General features: G+C 37.6%; 1 protein-coding gene across 5 annotated transcripts in view; it reads left to right on the forward strand.

The window, feature by feature from the left end:
- The window catches only part of LOC134527701 (phosphatidylinositol 4-kinase alpha), a 213,168-nt gene that overhangs the window by 183,280 nt on the left and 17,053 nt on the right, over nucleotides 1–12,835 (forward strand). For 4 of the 5 annotated variants that reach the window (XM_063360604.1, XM_063360605.1, XM_063360606.1 and 1 more), the window contains 3 exons: nucleotides 5,671–5,814; nucleotides 6,687–6,816; nucleotides 9,485–9,638. In XM_063360604.1, coding sequence (XP_063216674.1) covers nucleotides 5,671–5,814; nucleotides 6,687–6,816; nucleotides 9,485–9,638 — 428 coding nt within the window. Of the gene's footprint in view, nucleotides 1–5,670; nucleotides 5,815–6,686; nucleotides 6,828–9,484; nucleotides 9,639–12,835 lie in introns of all 5 variants that reach the window. The other variant, XM_063360607.1, reaches the window with a different exon arrangement.

Genomic DNA, 12,835 nt, shown 5'->3' on the forward strand with positions numbered 1-12,835 from the left:
GATTTTTTGTTAAGAATTGCATTGATTGAGATTCTTTGTGTTAGATCTATCGAGTAGGCAGGCGAGCGGATGTGGCATGGCTTCTTGTTCCAGTTTTCCAGCACCCCCCTCCCCCCACCCCCCTAATCCTTCTTTCTGCGATGCACACAAACTTTTTATGCACCAGGGGCAGTATCCCAGACGGAGGGTGAGATAGAATTAGGGGTGGATAGTATAAAGTCGTCGTTGATGGGAGATAGCTGGGATGGTATTGCATGTTTTTGAGGCATGTGAAGAAGTGTGGCCAATCAGGGCGAGGTTATGTGGTTAGTGGCGTGGCGTGGCGTGGCGTGGTATGGTATGGGTTTGGAGACATCGAGGTTATGTGGAGTTGCCTGCGGAATGAGAGTAAGTATAGACATATAGTTTTTCGGTGCATGAGTTTTGGAGGAGAATAGCAGGAGACATGAGTTTGTAATTTCTTGAGAGGGTGGAGGACCCCCCAAGACAGATCATTATGTGACAGATAAGTATCTTTTTGGTAATTATGAACATGAAGTGTTTAGTTAAATCTAGTTGAGACGTTGCTTGTCTGGACCACCACCACTAATAATTAGTGTATTTGAAGAAGGTATTGAGAAACCACGTTATATTTTTAATCAGCTGTTACGTCATTTAATTTTTTTATGTAATTTTTTATGTAAAAAAATTTAGGTTACAAGCATGGCTAGGACATGACAGGTACGGTTAGCCAGAGAGTTAACTTATATTTTATTCTGATATTGGGGTGTGAGAACTTAACATAATATTTGATGAATTCACTGTTAAATGAAGGAATCCCAAGTTTTTATTGTTTTTAAGTTCGTGATCTTGTCTCCTGTCAACCTTGAATTTCTGGAGTTATTATTTAAAACGTTAATTTAGTTTTTGTCCCTTGGTAGTGTGTTGTTTTGCTAAGGTAATTTTGTTCCCATGATGGTTCTTGTATATACTTCTTATGAAGAGAGTTTTCTGTAATAATTTGTACCTCTACCTTTGGGTGTTATTTTAAATTGTGTTTTGCTTTGAGTTACTCCCAATTCCCTTTTGGTGGATAAGCCCCCTTGGCTGTTTGAAGTGTTGCAGCCAGTTAATGTTTGTTTAAAGATTGCATTTCTCTCCATTTATACTCATCATCATCCATTGTTCATTCCATTTCCTCTAGTTTTCACTAACACCCCTATGCACAAGCATTCACATCAAGTAACACCTTCATAACAATATATAGTAATTCACAAATCAACTGAATTAAATGTGTTGGGCTTATATTTTGAAGTTAGTATCTCAGATGCATGAACCGTGTTTTATCGCATAATTGTAGCACATTTTATACCATAATCAAGTATGAAAAATAGGGGTGCAATTTTTATGAGAGAAAAGCATTTTTGTTGAGGTAAAGTTATTCATAAAAACATAACCTATTGCATAGAAAGTACGTTTAATTAAAAATTAGTTTATATAAAACCAGGCCAAACAATTTAAAGTAATAAGTCATGTTAAAAAAATTATTTTGTTCAATTTTAAATATCAAAACAAAAACCATGACCCAAATGTGAACTCAAACTAAAGCATAACTATCATCATAGTACACACTATCCACAAAAGAGTGTGGGCTATCATATGTAGTTTACTTGGCACGAGGCAGAGCGTGCGCTCATTCTATATGGGCTTCAACATAACCAACCATGAATGATGCCAACTATAGCCCGTACCACTCTTAGATTGCAGTACACGGCTTATGGCGCGCGCTGTTGCCAAATCTCTAACACATTACGAATTTCAGGAGATGTTTTTGTCTTTGTAATTCGGATCAAACAAGAAGCATTTTAAGAAATCATATCGTAATTTATAATATTTTATACTATTACACATATAAATGTGTAATAATGCCACTTTTATGTAAATTTCAAATAAAAACTACCTATTGTAGACGAAAATTTCTTATAGTTTTCTTTTACGTTCTAAAAATCGCATATATATATCACATTTTCGTGGGCCCGATAAATGCCGTATTTTTGGACAAGTCATGTCCAAAATGATAAATAAAATACGGTAATGGAAATTCTCGGTCGAGTAAGTTATGGGAAAAATCCGAACAATTGGGTCGAAATGGGAAAGATTTTTTGAAAAACAGAAAAATCGCAACAACTCCCATAATATGAATAATATCGCATCCGTTTTAACGTATGATAACTCGGAGTACCCAATTCCAAAAAATGTTTTCTAAATAAATTTTTGATACGACCAGCCATGACTGCATGGGTTCGAAAAATATTTTCACCGGACAAAAAAAAACGTAACTATGTACCTTAGTAGACACCTTATCAAATCTATTTAAATGGTTTGTAAATATCATAATTATTTTCCAAAACTTTGTCTAAAACAATGTTTGATAAGATGCTTGGTGTTGAGGATAGAAAAATAATTCAAAATTTTGTACCATGATTGCTATTAAATTCTTTCGTATTTATTTCATACATTTTACATATTATGTTCAAGATTCGATTAAAATATTTTTGTAACAACCATTACTGCAAGGGGAAGAAGAAAATATGGGTTTAAGGATATAAAAATCCCTTTTTGTTATAATGTAAAGAAATATAATCATCAAAATCTTCCTGCGCCTTTAGGCTGTGCCGATAAGGATTTTTTTTAAACTTTAACTTATAACAAGAATCTGTTCACACACATTTCATTCATAGGAATTTATACGATAAATGTAACGTTAACTTGATTAAGAAATTATTAACATCGCATACCTTTTAATCACTATCGCTACCGCTTGACCAATGTTGATATCCCTTCCATAAGAGTAGCACAGAGCTGACCTGAAGAATGGTAAGCTTCCTTAATTACATTGCACACACTCATATTTTTTGAAAAATAATCAAATACATTTAACACAATTTTGCGCTTCGCATAGATAGCACCACCGGTTATGAATTATTTTATTGTTTTTTCATACTCCTTTTTTTTGTACTTGTTTTGCTTCCAATTATTTCAGAGATGTTGTCTAATTGAACAAATTTTTACAACCATTACCAAAATTTTCGCTGTTGTAATTAAATATTCAGCATTACATTAAATACTTTGTCTATTACCGTATTCACCAGGAAATGAGATGAGAGTTTTTTCATTAATAGACCACCCAACTAAATTGGGGGTCATCTTATAACAGAGAGCAATCTATTTTAATAAAAATGTTAAATAAATTAAGTTAAAAAAATTGGTTTAAATTGAATACACAATTTTGTTTGTTTTTTTTATATTTAATACAAGCATTACTTATGATATTGAATATCAATTAAGATTTTTTAATTCTCACAGAGATTTGGGCAAAAAAAATATTTTTATTTATTTATTTATTTATTTGCCTGTACAACGACTTCCTACTGAGAAAGAAAAGGGAAAAGGTGCATTAATAATTTTTCTTGGAACCTTGGCTTCTATAATTGGGGGTCGTCTTACATTCAGAGTTTACGTACTTATTTTCGGGTGAATACGGTATTTCCAGTAAAATAGTTGTTCTCTAACTTCAGAGGTGTGTTTAGCGAAGGCACTTAGGGCATAAAACAATTTTTTTTTTTTTTTTTCATAATAATTATAAACACAGATTTGTGCCTGACTTTTAGTGAGTGTCCACACAAAGTCCATTTTTTATTAGTTACATTTCTTCCAAGCTGAAAGATACCATGAAGTAAAACACTAAGCATGAGCACCAAATGATGAATAAGTTTTAGCATAATGTACTCATAAAATCATTTTTCAAAGGTATCATACAAAATATTTAATAAAAGTTTTATGGAAATATGTTTTTTTTTTTAACAAAATGTCTTCTGAATAAAACTTGACCATAAAGAAAAGAATAAATAAAAAATTATGCCTCGTGCTTATTTTTCAGCGTGCATTTAAGTAGGCATTTACTCTCTTTCCAATTCATGATTTCTGCTAATAGTGCTGTCCTTGTTTGGATGTGCACTTTTGCGAGGTATATGCCATAGAGTGCAAAAGTTTTAGACTCATCTTTATATTGTCATAAAAATATTGTTAATGTGTCTGAAACTGTATTTTTTAAAGGAAAATTTTAAATAAGAATTTCGGAAATATATTTTCTTGTTCTATTTCATCAAGAGCATTATCTAATAATTTCAATTTTTACTTCTAAGATGTCGTAAGTGAAAGATGTCATCTTGGATCCAACAGTTTGTAAAAAAAAAAAATTATTTATTATATTATTAAATATTTTATCTCTGATTGAGCATAGCATGTAATTTAACGAAGTGCATTTCTATTAATAGTGACAACATTTACTTGGTATTTAGTGTTAATTTTTTTCTTTCAGACTAACTACAACTTAGTTATACTGTCAAGATACATTATTCTATGGTTTTAAAAAAAACTCAACTAGTTGTACTGTTAAGAGACACTATTTTATGGTTTTTAAAAAAGCTCAACCAAAGAAAATTAAAGAAAAACAAAACATATTACAATTAATGATGGTATACAAAATAAGATATTTAATGCTAACAAGCCATGTACAATCTGTCTGGCAACAGTGGGTGCTATTTACTCTATACTGCAGTCTAAGCATGAAACACACTATAGATCATATCAAGCGGCCAGCTGTGCGAAGTCTATTTTCAGTAGTGTTGCTAGAAAATAAGAAGATTTTACTATTAAAAAATATAATCTTTTTAGTGACATGTCCTCAGAACAAAATTCTACCAAATAATTATATATATTAAGTCTCGTTAAAATGAAAAGTCTAATTTTTGTCACGGAGTAAATCATAAGTTTGAGCAATGCGTGTGCTGAAATTTTTCTTGTATTAAAATTATTTTTCCTTAGCTAGACATTTTGGGAATAAAATCACATTGCAAAGGAGCAGATAAGACTGCATCGAGTAAAGAAATAAACAAACTGAGCGTTGGCCGACCAACATTGCTGCAATGCATTTTGGTTGTACCTCACGTGGTTTCCTGCAACAAACGTAGCCTATGTGTGGAAACATAGGGACTGCCAACAGCCAAGTCATCACTACTAGCAGGCAGAAGAAAGGGGGGGGGGGGGGTGTAAACAAAGGAGCAATTGTGCTGTGATATTCGTGTGGTCTTGCCTTCAAGGCGGGCGGTGGACAAGTAGTGTTCCCAGAGTTGTCGTAAACCACAGTTACAATTTATTTTATTTTTCAATACTCTTTCCTTTAACTACTTGGGCAAATCAATTAATGGTAACGACAATACAATCCTTATAGTTAATCAATTTTAGGGGGTAAAAATATATTTTATCTATTTTCATTATATTTGGTCCTTGTTTGATATTTTAAACACACAAATGCCCCCTTCCCCTCCTTGTCACCCACCCTCCCCCAACTCGAGTGGCTCAATCAGTGCTGGTTTACCGGAATATTTCTAACCAAAGAATGTCTTATTGAAGAGCAATCACTGTACCAGCTTTCGGTGGTACTTTAGGTTATAAGTGGTATATGTATACCTATTTTTTCAACATATTTCTTAATGTTGAACCTGCGGTCAAATTTTGTTGTTTGAATACTGATATATCATATTAATTGTTTGGTGTGACAGTGTTTTGTTGTAAATGTTGATTGATCGCTTTCATGTTTCATGTTTGCCTTCTCCCTCCCACTTCCAGTCGCTCTCTATGATGTGCTGGAGTCCATCACGAAGAGCATCATATCGTCGCTGTCCGGACCGGCCAAGCAGTTTTACGAGCGGGAGTTCGACTTCTTTGAGAAGATAACCAACATCTCTGGGGAGATCAGGTCGTTCCCCAAAGGCAAGTAGGCTCTGCCACTGCAAATAGCCTCAGCTTTGATTGTTGAACGAGGTGGCGCAGCTGTTTAAAGTTTGGCAGGCATCTGGGAGAACATGGGTGTTCTGAAATCCCTCTAGGCAAAGGATATGATGATTACTGGCTCACGCACCTCCCACCAACGTGATTGAAGTTCATTTCCCGGCGGGGGTCAAACCCAGATTTGTCGCAAGGGGGAAACTTGATAGACATTTCTGTTGTTAGCTGGTGGGTTTTCTGTAGATACTCCCATTTTCTCCCCACACATTCATATCTTTTTACCCCTCGCAGTCTCTAATGACCCTGATGTCAACTACCTAGAGCCTTAATTCATTTGTTCATTGTATCATTGATTTTGTGTAATGTTAATGTGCTGTCAAGTCCCCTTTAGGAACTGCTTCTACTGCCCGTGATCGTAGACTGACAGTGATTGTGGACCATGATATTGATTGTGGACTGTGACAGTGATCATGGACTGTGACCATGATTGTTGACTGTGACAGTGATTATGGACAGCAACAGTGATCATGGACTATGAAAGTGATTATGGTGTGTGATAGTGATAGTGGATTGTGATAGTGATCACTGATGATGGACTGAGACTGTGATTGTGGATTGTGACCATGATTGTAGATTGTGACCATGATTGTGAACTATGACAGTGATCATGGACTGTGACCATGATTGTGGACTGTGACCGTGATTTTGGTTTTTGATTGTGATGGGCTATGATTGAGAACAGTGTTTTTATACTGTAACTGTGATAGTAGGCTGTAATTTAGAACTGTTAAAAGATTGTGGACTGCTACTGTGAACTGTAACTGTGATCGTGAACTATTGCTGTATCTGCATTACAGGGTCTGAGAGGAAGAAAGCATGCCTGGAGGCTTTGAGCAAGATACAGGTACAGCACGGCTGCTACCTGCCATCCAACCCAGAGGCCATGGTTGTCGACATAGACTACAAGAGCGGTACGCCCATGCAGAGGTCAGTCAATCGTGAGTCACCTCTCGCCTGGCATGTTGTCTCCTTGTGTTTTTGACAACCACTTCGTTACAAATTTGATTGCAATATGTATCTGACAAGTTTTTTGCTTTAAGGAATAAATCATGATGGTAACATTTTGTTTCAACAATTATTGGATTCTCACTTCTGTTAGAATTTTATGTTCAGTTTGTTTTAATTTTTTTTAGTAAAATTCTGGAATATATAAAAAAATCTAACATGGGGCAGCAGACGTATAGCCTTACAGACTATTTTTTCCCTGGAATCTTGGGTGTTTGAAAATTAAAAAAAAATTATTTATAAGAATTATTTCTTCCAACTTGATGTCAGGATGTTACGTTGTTTTTTTTTTTTTTTTTTAATTATCTTTGTTTATTTCTTTAAAATAATGTTTTTTCTCATCATTACATGTCCTCAATACACAATTTTACTAAAGAATTTAGTTAGTAAAACTTCGTTACTTGTACAGTGTTTGTCTTTTCTTATACGAATTTTAACGATATCTTTGAATTTTGATAGGATGAGGTCCAAATACATACCACAGCACCATACATATTGCCGTTGATGGTCGAGGAGTCTTGTCACTCGCCGATAAAAAAAAAAACTTAGTAATGTCCCTTGGTTAATTGCCTAACTCAAGGTACCGTTGATCGCGGACCGAAATCACACGAGTCGGGCCGATGCCGACGCCTAGGGCCTAAATTTCTAGTTACATTGTCCGAAAAAAAAAATGAACTTAGTTTAAAAAATTACGGCCTGGCCCCAGCCCCTAGGCGTTAAATTGTCCCTTAATAATTTTTCATTTGTTTCGTGACTTGCCGACGACGCGACCGAGTTCGGCGACGATCGAGCAACAAGTGACTTGGTCGACGAGATTACCTTCCCTTGTAAAGGTGAAAACAAGGGAGGCAACCCCGTGGGCCAACTGACCAATCAGCGTACATAATTCCAAAACATGACCATATAAGGAAATTCGTACGGGCACATCACTTGACGCCAGGGCTCGCCCTGATTGGCTGGCTAGTGGTAGCCTCCAGAGACCCTTCCAGACGGTCGCTACAGCTGTGCGTACGTGACGCGTAAATCCCAAACACGCATTTACAACGAGGAAAATAACTTGCTGGCGCCAGTGTGTCGCGCCTGTCCGCTCTTCCTTCTGTACCTTCCAGACTATTCTCAAAATATTACACTAGCAATATCCAATAGAATATAAAAATTACCCAAAAAATTCAAATACAATGTTAAAAATTTAGTAAACAAAGTTGAAATTCATATAAAAACTTTTGTTTAAAAATGATGTCCTGTAAAATTATAATCTATACTGCTTTAATTACTGACATTAATTATCAAATATCAACATTAATTATTATGAACTAGAGTTAACCCTCAAATTAATAATTAAGTATCTCAAGGAAATAAGTATTTTAAGGCTTTCCATGAAATTTAACCAAAGTAATTAATAACAATTTTTAACATATCTGAACTGTTTTCTATATCAACAAAAAAAAAATATCCTTCACCTCAAACTTATTCTTAATATTCTTATGACCCATTTTGCAATGCTACAAGGAAGATATGCTTTTTTAATGGTTACGGATGTTCAGTGATAAATCTTGGGCACCATCACGTGTCCTTCGATGTGACTACAACCTAGAAGCTAGGCAACTCCCTGTCTAATATAGTGTTAGTTCCTAAAATACTCAGATTTCAGTTTCAATTCTCATATTGTGGATTTGATATTTTAATTTTCACTCTTATTCCATGAGGTTTCAATATCTTTATGATGTTTGCAAATTCTTCCTGATTTATATTCTTGGATACATAATCCAGTTTATCCCTTCACCCTCCTTTTCCAATGTAATTACATTGAGAAATTATGATTAAATGGATAGATACCTTAATAATTGAGCATATTCCTCTGTAATTGTTCAAAACCCTTGTTGAATAAACAAACCACTCTTTTATAACCAACACTTCTTTTTAATTGAATTGAATTAAATCGAACAAAATGCCTGTGAAATCAGTCCAGTACTGTGATTAAATGGTGAATATCAATATCACCTTAAAATTTAAAGATCTTCATTAATCTGAAAAATCTTTGTTAAACCAACTAAAATTCTAATTAATAGTAGGTACCAGCTGGCTTTGTAAAATTATCCTGTTTATATAATATCAGGTGTCTACAGCTCATGAAAAAGTGGTGAATTAAACTGTAATGGTGCTGGAAGTCACAAAACTTTAATTTCCAGCAACCTTTTGCTAGCTTGCAGTTTGTTTTTTGATGATTCACTTCTGTTCATAGTCGCACATTTAATATAAATAGTTAGAGACTGTTCACTTTAATCGTGGGAAAGTTATCTTGGAAAATGTTTCAACTCCCTAACTTAAAAATTTGCAAGTTCCTGTAACTTTTAGCTCTATTTTGCATTTGGTTTAATTTTGCTTATATATATAAAAATGATCCTGTAAGATAAAAAAGTTGTATTAAAAGTTCTGAAACAGTCCTGAAACTGGTTCACCAGGTATTTATAGACACCATGTATGTTGTGTGCACACACACAGGTTTGAAATGGTCAGTTGTGTTGTTTCACATGAGTCGAGACACTTCAGCATATCTCTACAGTGCAGTCATACTTTCTCTCGTTCCCAGTGCCGCGAAGGCGCCGTACCTCGCCCGGTTTCGCGTGCGACGCTGCGGCATCAACGAGCTGGAGAACATGGCAATGGCGATCTCAAACCACCCCCACCACCACAATCCACCCAGCGGGCTGACGGCCGAGTTCTGGCAAGCGGCCATCTTCAAGGTGAGGATTGGAGTGAGGTTGTGTCCTCTTTCTCTGCCTGCATTTCAGTGTTGCGATTAGCACTTTTAAGACTCTTAAATCAACAGTTGTTTTTGACCTCAAACAAGCAAATCAAATAGAAGCAGTTCTATATTTTTTATTTGACAACCAGGAAATTTGCTATTTGATGGTTTCAATCAAAGCTGTGAAACTTAGATTCAAAGTTGTGAAACTTTGCGTGAACTGCGAAGCTTGAAACACAAAAAGACCCTAAGGTACGTTTACACGGGACACATAAATGTCACCTGTCTGAGGAAAGTATCGGACTGGATTTAGACCTGACACATATTAGTAGTAGGGGAAGCGAGCTGGTTCTGGGGCACAGTAAACAATCAAACAGGTGGGCGTGGCACCAAGTGTCCGGGTGGGCGTGGCACCGCATGGCCGGTAGCCACGTGGAGGGAATCCTCAGGTGGTTGTTGATGTCACATGGAGCATCGTCTGCTCGGGTGACAGCATCTTGGTTCTAATTTAGGAAGCTAGGGAGCGCTAGTGTCGCGCGCCACATTAATTTTTACAAGTACAAAAGTGGAAGGTATCGCCGCGACGGAAATTCGATCCGTCAACCTTTGGATTGGTTGTCAGCAATGCTAACCACATGGCCACGAGGCCAGTTGGAAATAATAATTTAAGACGTATATATGCTTATAAAAATTTGTTTTGTGTTGTGGAAGTTTTAAAAACGTATGTAGTCCGCCATGTTAATTTTTTTATAGTACTAGGCAGGAAATTTAAAATATATTGTCGGCTGCTATGCGGCCGGCATCTTTTATTTCGTCAAAGTTGGAAAAAAAAATAATTTCGGCTGCTAGGAAGTATCCAGAACAGCCAACTTTGAAAATTAATTAATTTTATTTATGACAATCAATTGCTGTAAGCCGCCATCTTGTAGTACAGCATACCAGGCCGCCATCTTGTAGCAGAGCATACCAGGCCGCCATTTTTTATCCCATTATAGTCATTGGTTTTTCAAGTTTGAATATAAAAAAATTATTTTGGCAGCCACTACTCTATGACTATAGTATGCCTAGATGTTGAAGGGCACACTCAACAGTGGGGAGCGGATAAACATCGTCCTTGGCAATTTTATGGTTCAAAGGAATGTAATTATGTACCATGCGCCAGCTCGCACCGTCTTTTTTACGCACTCAAAAGGTAGGAGTGCATAAATCAGATGTAGAAGGAGAAATTACACCAGCGGCTAAGAGCTTATCCACGATGTTACGCATGGCCTGAAGTTTAGGGGGAGAAACCTTGAGATATTTAGCGCGGACGGGAACTTCAACCTTTAAGTAGAACTTATAGGGCAAAATGTCACAGTTTCCTAATTTAGAGGTGATGACATCAGAAAAAGTGTGAACTAGGTCGGCAATAGCGCGCTCTTGAGTAATGCTATCGCCATCGCGACACTCAAAAATAATGGAATTACTAGGCTTCGATCTTAAGGGAATTTTCACAGAAGGAGCAAAGTCAAACCGGAGCTCATGCTGGCCCACATCCAACACAGCGTGTCTTGCTCAAAAAATCTAACCCAAAATAAAATTAGGTGAAAGACCAGAAACAACAATAAACTTCCAATTCCAGGAAAAATGCTTAATCTTGAAATGAATAATTACGAACTTATTTGCGCGAAGGCACTCGCCATTCGTCACACATGTATTAATCTGATTTTCAGAAAATACACCAAAAAAAAACTTAGGAAATGTTTCAATTAAATTCTGAAGAAATGTCTCACTAATAGCCGAGCACGTAGCAACTGTATCAACTAAGGCAGAAAAGAAACGCTCGTGAATACACACGGGTAAAAAATTCAGAAAAACAGAGCTAGAGGCTTTTCTATAGAACCGACAGAAACGACCTCTTTTCCGTCCTGTCAATGGCTGTTTCCCAGACAATTACTTCGGTAATGACCCAAACCCTTACAAGAAAAACATCTACGAGCATTAACAATAATGCGTGGCCGATCACAGTCCTCAGTCACATGTCCAAACACACAACAATTAGCGCAACGAGCGCGAGTGTATGTTGGTACACCCTGTGATTGCTGCGCGGAACTGACAACAGCGCCCCCAGTCAAACGCCCACGCTGCTGCATAGTCCTAAGAAGCGGGGCGGACTGAAGGCCACCGGGAGGAATTAAACTAGCCGCGCCGCCCAAACGCCCACGCGGCTGCGTAGTCTCAAGAGGCGGGGCAGACTGACGGCCACCGGGAGGAATTACACTAGCCGCGCGGCGTGCAGGGAAGCGCGGATGCGAGCCGCTGTCAAACCTGCATAGTGGGGTAGGCCGCGCTTGTGAGCTGTCATGAAAGTGTGGCGAAAAAGAAGAATGCTGAAGACTATTATCTCCACACGTGCGTAAAACACTAGAGTCAGCATCGTGTGCGTCACCGCCACGAAAGTCTAAGGTAACCTCTAAGCTGTGGAGTCCCCTGTCACGAACACATGACACGGACGTAGACCTGGGGGAGGCGAGAACTCAGCCTCATATTTAGACACCCCTAATAACCAGGCCTCTACCTCACTACCCCAAGCACGCAAGGCATCAAAGGTGGTAGGTGGAGCTAACATACCACAGTGGGTAAGCACATGAGGCGCAAAGTTGCCTAAAATAAGCTGTACTAACTCAGGCTCAGCGATGTCAATCTCCAAAACATCGGCATAGGTGACAACCTCATCAATATAAAGAGTAATTGACTCATTAGGACGCTGAAACCTGAAAATCAAATTGCGCTTACACGCGTCCATGACACGCGGCGGACACACAGCACGAAGTACCGACATCTTAAATGTATGGAAATCTACCTTCTGTACAATAGCCTCTGTTAACCTAGACACATACACGCCAGTACACTTACTAAGCAGAGCCTTCATAAAGGCGCCAGCTGACACCAGATTCAATTTAGCGAGGTGCTCAGCCTGTAAAAATAATCTAAAATAGGCCTGGGCTTACCACCACTCAACACAGGAAGGGATTTAAGAACAGAGAAAAACAATTTTTGGGAAAAGGAATTATCTGGAGCCGGACTTACTTCCAGTGTGGCCTGCGCCGACGGAACACCAGGCGAGACGTCACTGACCTCGATATGAACTGAATGAGCCGGGCGCGCATGTCGGCCACGGTATCACCCGCTGCGGCAGGAAGCTGGTTCTCCTCG

Source organism: Bacillus rossius, chromosome 1, assembly GCF_032445375.1.
Source record: "Bacillus rossius redtenbacheri isolate Brsri chromosome 1, Brsri_v3, whole genome shotgun sequence".
NCBI classification, from domain to species: Eukaryota; Metazoa; Arthropoda; class Insecta; order Phasmatodea; family Bacillidae; genus Bacillus; species Bacillus rossius.